Genomic DNA, 6,215 nt, shown 5'->3' with positions numbered 1-6,215 from the left:
AGTTCTTTGGATGTTGTTGGTCTTTTGTAGCCTCTTGGATGAGTCGTCGCTGTGCTCTTGGGGTAATTTTGGTCGGCCGGCCACTCCTGGGAAGGTTCACCACTGTTCCATGTTGTCGCCATTTGTGGATAACGGCTCTCACTGTGGTTCGCTGGAGTCCCAAAGCTTTAGAAATGGCTTTATGATCTTTTCCCGGGGCGGCACGGTGGTGTAGTGGTTAGCGCTGTCGCCTCACAGCAAGAAGGTCCTGGGTTCGAACCCCGGGTCCGGCGAGGGCCTTTCTGTGTGGAGTTTGCATGTTCTCCCCGTGTCCGCGTGGGTTTCCTCCGGGTGCTCCGGTTTCCCCCACAGTCCAAAGACATGCAGGTTAGGTTAACTGGTGACTCTAAATTGACTGTAGGTGTGAATGTGAGTGTGAATGGTTGTCTGTGTCTATGTGTCAGCCCTGTGATGACCTGGCGACTTGTCCAGGGTGTACCCTGCCTTTCGCCCGTAGTCAGCTGGGATAGGCTCCAGCTTGCCTGCGACCCTGTAGAAGGATAAAGCGGCTAGAGATAATGAGATGAGATGAGATCTTTTCCTGACTGATAGATCTCAATTACTTTGTTTCTCATTTGTTCCAGAATTTCTTTGGATCGCAGCATGATCTCTAGCTTTTGAGGATCTTTTGGTCTACTTCACTTTGTAAGGCAGGTGATTTCTTAATTGAGAATAGAACAGGTGTGGCAGTAATCAGGCCTGGGTGTGGCTAGAGAAATTGAACTCAGCTTTCCAAAGATGTGATAAACCACAGTTAATTTATGTTTTAATGGGGGGATCACTTTTTTACACAGGGTCATGTAGGTTTGGATTTTTTTCCCCCTTAATAATAAAAACCTTAATTTAAAAAACTGCATTTTGTGTTTACTTGTGTTATCTTTGTCTCATATTTAAATTTGTTTGATGATCTGAAACATTTAAGTGTGACAAACATGCAAAAAAAAAAAAAAAAAGAAAGAAGGAAGGGGGCAAACACTTTTTCACACCACTGTGTGTGTGTATATTGATCCCTTTGGGCGGGTTCCCTGGGAAATTAAGAATGTATAGTTCAGTTTGAGAATCGGATCTGAATCGGTTCAGTTTAAACTCAGCTCAGTTTGGGAACATTTAAGTGTGACAAACATGCAAAAAAAAAAAAAGAAATCAGGAAGGGGCAAACACTTTTTCACATCACTGTGTGTGTGTGTGTGTGTGTGTGTGTGTTATTTATATTAGATAAAACTTTATTGATCCCTTTGGGCGGGTTCCCTCAGAGAAATTAAGAATAATATACACACACACACACAGGACTATACTAGGTGTTTGTTGTTTAGTCATGCTGACTTAGGAGTTATAGTTATTAAAGATTAAAGTTCAGTTTGAGAATCGGATCTGAATCGGTTCAGTTTAAACTCAGCTCAGTTTGGGAATCGGCTCAGGGTGAGAATCAGTTCAGGTTAAAATCGGCTCAGTTTGGGAATCAATTCAGGTTAAAATCGGCTCAGTTTGAGAATCGGCTCAGTTTGAGAACCGGCTCAGTTTGGGAATCGGCTCAGGATGAGAATCAGTTCAGGTTAAAATCAGCTCAGTTTGGGAATCGGCTCAGGGTGAGAATCAGTTCAGGTTAAAATCGGCTCAGTTTGGGAATCAGTTCAGGTTAAAATCGGCTCAGTTTGAGAATAGGCTCAGTTTGGGAATCGGCTCAGGGTGAGAATCAGTTCAGGTTAAAATCAGCTCAGTTTGGGAATTGGCTCAGGGTGAGAATCAGCTCAGTTTGGGAATCGGCTCAGGGTGAGAATCGGCTCAGTTTGGGAATCGGCTCAGTTTGGGAATCGGCTCAGGGTGAGAATCGGCTCAGTTTGGGAATCGGCTCAGGGTGAGAATCAGTTCAGGTTAAAATCAGCTCAGTTTAAGAATCGGCTCAGTTTGGGAATCGGCTAAGGGTGAAAATCGGCTCAGTTTGGGAATCGGCTCAGGGTGAGAATCAGTTTAGGTTGAAATCAGCTCAGTTTAAGAATCGGCTCAGTTTGAGAACCGGCGCAAGATGGCGGAGACGGGAGTGGCGGGCAGGTAGGTTCAGTGAAGCTGATTTGGAGCTTTAACTCCTCCGTGTGCGCCTGAGTTCCTCTGCAGTCAGAGACGCGTGTAAGAGTCAGAGAAGTGTTACAGGCTGGAAGAGATACTGTAAGATTTAACAGTCCGGAAACTCGAGCTTGTACTGTGACATGAGGTGAAGTGTGTTTACAGTGTGTTTCAGGTCAGAAGCTGCTGTTGGTGTTGATTAGAGCGCGGCGGGGCTTCTGGGCCGGAAGGAGGCAGCCAGTAATGCACTGAACAGCCACTGAAGCTCGCGCGCCGCCTGCAGACTGTGCGCTTTCCGGGGAGAGCGGGGTCCGGCTGCTTCTCCCACCGCTTTCCGGGGATAGCGGGGTCCGGCTGCTCAGGCTGCAGGAAAGCCGGGAATTTCCGGAAATGAACTTTACTGGCTGAGCATTACAGCAGTTACAGGGTTGTTTTCACTCCGACAGCATGTGCGAATGGTTTATGACATGTTATTGTCTTTATTATTTGTTCTGTGAGGTTTCAGTTCATCAAAAATATACTCGCATCCTTCCCAGGTCCAAAATTACAGCGACTCAAATCAAATAATGACCTGCTGGATTAAACTCAACTCTTTCCTGTGTGTGGGACTTGTTGCGTGGACCCGAGCGTGGTTCCTGTGTGTGGGATTTGTTGCGTGGACCCGAGCGTGTTCCTGTGTTTGGGATTTGTTGCGTGGACCCGAGCGTGGTTCCTGTGTGTGGGATTTGTTGCGTGGACCCGAGCGTGGTTCCTGTGTGTGGGATTTGTTGCGTGGACCCGAGCGTGGTTCCTGTGTGTGGGATTTGTTGCGTGGACCCGAGCGTGGTTCCTGTGTGTGGGATTTGTTGCGTGGACCCGAGCGTGGTTCCTGTGTGTGGGATCTGTTGCGTGGACCCGAGCGTGGTTCCTGTGTGTGGGATCTGTTGCGTGGACCCGAGCGTGGTTCCTGTGTGTGGGATCTGTTGCGTGGAACCGAGCGTGGTTCCTGTGTGTGGGATTTGTTGCGTGGACCCGAGCGTGGTTCCTGTGTGTGGGACTTGTTGCGTGGACCCGAGCGTGGTTCCTGTGTGTGGGATTTGTTGCGTGGACCCGAGCGTGGTTCCTGTGTGTGGGATTTGTTGCGTGGACCCGAGCAGGTTCCTGTGTGTGGGATCTGTTGCGTGGACCCGAGCGTGTTCCTGTGTTTGGGATCTGTTGCGTGGACCCGAGCGTGGTTCCTGTGTGTGGGATCTGTTGCGTGGACCCGAGCGTGGTTCCTGTGTGTGGGATCTGTTGCGTGGAACCGAGCGTGGTTCCTGTGTGTGGGATTTGTTGCGTGGACCCGAGCGTGGTTCCTGTGTGTGGGACTTGTTGCGTGGACCCGAGCGTGGTTCCTGTGTGTGGGATTTGTTGCGTGGACCCGAGCGGGTTCCTGTGTGTGGGATTTGTTGCGTGGACCCGAGCGTGTTCCTGTGTTTGGGATCTGTTGCGTAGACCCGAGCGTGGTTCCTGTGTGTGGGATCTGTTGCGTGGACCCGAGCGTGGTTCCTGTGTGTGGGATTTGTTGCGTGGACCCGAGCGGGTTCCTGTGTGTGGGATTTGTTGCGTGGACCCGAGCGTGTTCCTGTGTTTGGGATCTGTTGCGTAGACCCGAGCGTGGTTCCTGTGTGTGGGATCTGTTGCGTGGACCCGAGCGTGGTTCCTGTGTGTGGGATCTGTTGCGTGGAACCGAGCGTGGTTCCTGTGTGTGGGATTTGTTGCGTGGACCCGAGCGTGGTTCCTGTGTGTGGGACTTGTTGCGTGGACCCGAGCGTGGTTCCTGTGTGTGGGATTTGTTGCGTGGACCCGAGCGGGTTCCTGTGTGTGGGATTTGTTGCGTGGACCCGAGCGTGTTCCTGTGTTTGGGATCTGTTGCGTAGACCCGAGCGTGGTTCCTGTGTGTGGGATCTGTTGCGTGGACCCGAGCGTGGTTCCTGTGTGTGGGATCTGTTGCGTGGAACCGAGCGTGGTTCCTGTGTGTGGGATTTGTTGCGTGGACCCGAGCGTGGTTCCTGTGTGTGGGACTTGTTGCGTGGACCCGAGCGTGGTTCCTGTGTGTGGGATTTGTTGCGTGGACCCGAGCGGGTTCCTGTGTGTGGGATTTGTTGCGTGGACCCGAGCGTGTTCCTGTGTTTGGGATCTGTTGCGTAGACCCGAGCGTGGTTCCTGTGTGTGGGATCTGTTGCGTGGAACCGAGCGTGGTTCCTGTGTGTGGGATCTGTTGCGTGGACCCAAGCGTGGTTCCTGTGTGTGGGATCTGTTGCGTGGAACCGAGCGTGGTTCCTGTGTGTGGGATCTGTTGCGTGGAACCGAGCTTGGTTCCTGTGTGTGGGATTTGTTGCGTGGACCCGAGCGTGGTTCCTGTTACACCACACTTTTATTAAATCCACATTACCTCACTGATGTGCTCATCAATTTTTGATAAGTGCGTCAGCTACAAATATCGACACCTTAACAATCTTTTGGCTGTTGCAAAAGTAGAAAAGACTTTCAGTATGTAAATTGTGCAGGAATAATTACTCAAACTTCCACTGGGAAAAAATGAGTTGATTCCCGATTACTTGGTGTATCAGATCACATAACACCGTTCCGCAGCTATCAACACCTTTTGTCTGCAGTTATTGACAACTTTGTCTGTGATTATTGACCCCTTTGTCCACAATTATCGACACCTTTGTCTGCAGTTATTGACACCTTTGTCCACGGTTATTGACACCTTTGTCCGCGGTTATCGACGCCGTTCCACGATCATCGACACCTTTTCGCCCGCGGTTGTCGACGCCGTTCCACGATCATCGACACCTTTTCGCCCGCGGTTGTCGACGCCGTTCCACGATCATCGACACCTTTTCGCCCGCGGTTGTCGACGCCGTTCCACGATCATCGACACCTTTTCGCCCGCGGTTGTCGACGCCGTTCCACGATCATCGACACCTTTTCGCCCGCGGTTGTCGACGCCGTTCCACGATCATCGACACCTTTTCGCCCGCGGTTGTCGACGCCGTTCCACGATCATCGACACCTTTTCGCCCGCGGTTGTCGACGCCGTTCCACGATCATCGACACCTTTTCGCCCGCGGTTGTCGACGCCGTTCCACGATCATCGACACCTTTTCGCCCGCGGTTGTCGACGCCGTTCCACGATCATCGACACCTTTTCGCCCGCGGTTGTCGACGCCGTTCCACGATCATCGACACCTTTTCGCCCGCGGTTGTCGACGCCGTTCCACGATCATCGACACCTTTTCGCCCGCGGTTGTCGACGCCGTTCCACGATCATCGACACCTTTTCGCCCGCGGTTGTCGACGCCGTTCCACGATCATCGACACCTTTTCGCCCGCGGTTGTCGACGCCGTTCCACGATCATCGACACCTTTTCGCCCGCGGTTGTCGACGCCGTTCCACGATCATCGACACCTTTTCGCCCGCGGTTGTCGACGCCGTTCCACGATCATCGACACCTTTTCGCCCGCGGTTGTCGACGCCGTTCCACGATCATCGACACCTTTTCGCCCGCGGTTGTCGACGCCGTTCCACGATCATCGACACCTTTTCGCCCGCGGTTGTCGACGCCGTTCCACGATCATCGACACCTTTTCGCCCGCGGTTGTCGACGCCGTTCCACGATCATCAACATCCAGATGATTATACTAAAAAGAATAAATCAGTATGTGATATTAAGTTAACAAAACATAGTTTTTATTTAAATGTGTTTTACATAGACTTATATTTAGTACAAAATATCCTTTTTTATAAATATATGGATATGTGTTTACGTAAATTTGGAAGTAATTCTAACGTTTGTAAACAAATGAACTGATAATGTTGAACCTGCATCAAATCTTTTTGTTCCACTTTCGAAGTATTTTCGTAGATCACCTTTTGTTAATCCTTCTTTTTTGTTTGTATTCATTTCTAGTTGTGTAGTTTACCAATAAATGTCAACAGGCGACGGAATTTGTAACCACATGAAAATCCAGGTCAAAGGTCGCATCTCATTCCTCGAACCAAAATATAAAATGTTTACTGATATTGTAATATGTGGCAGAGATTTACAACAAACTGCAAAAAATAAAAATATGTATTTTCTGAATGG

General features: G+C 50.2%; 1 protein-coding gene across 1 annotated transcript in view; it reads left to right on the top strand.

Annotated features, from left to right (window-relative positions):
* The first annotated feature begins 1,900 nt into the window (after positions 1-1,900).
* Positions 1,901-6,215, top strand: part of as3mt (arsenite methyltransferase) — a 39,454-nt gene continuing 35,139 nt past the window's right edge. Inside the window, exon 1 of the mRNA XM_060898976.1 lies at positions 1,901-2,088. Coding sequence (XP_060754959.1) covers positions 2,063-2,088 — 26 coding nt within the window. The 5' untranslated portion in view covers positions 1,901-2,062. The remainder of the gene's footprint in view (positions 2,089-6,215) is intronic.

This window comes from Neoarius graeffei, chromosome 18 (assembly GCF_027579695.1).
Source record: "Neoarius graeffei isolate fNeoGra1 chromosome 18, fNeoGra1.pri, whole genome shotgun sequence".
Lineage (NCBI taxonomy): Eukaryota > Metazoa > Chordata > Actinopteri > Siluriformes > Ariidae > Neoarius > Neoarius graeffei.
Note: the sequence above shows the minus strand (reverse complement) of the source record. Positions and strands in the feature narration are given on the sequence as shown.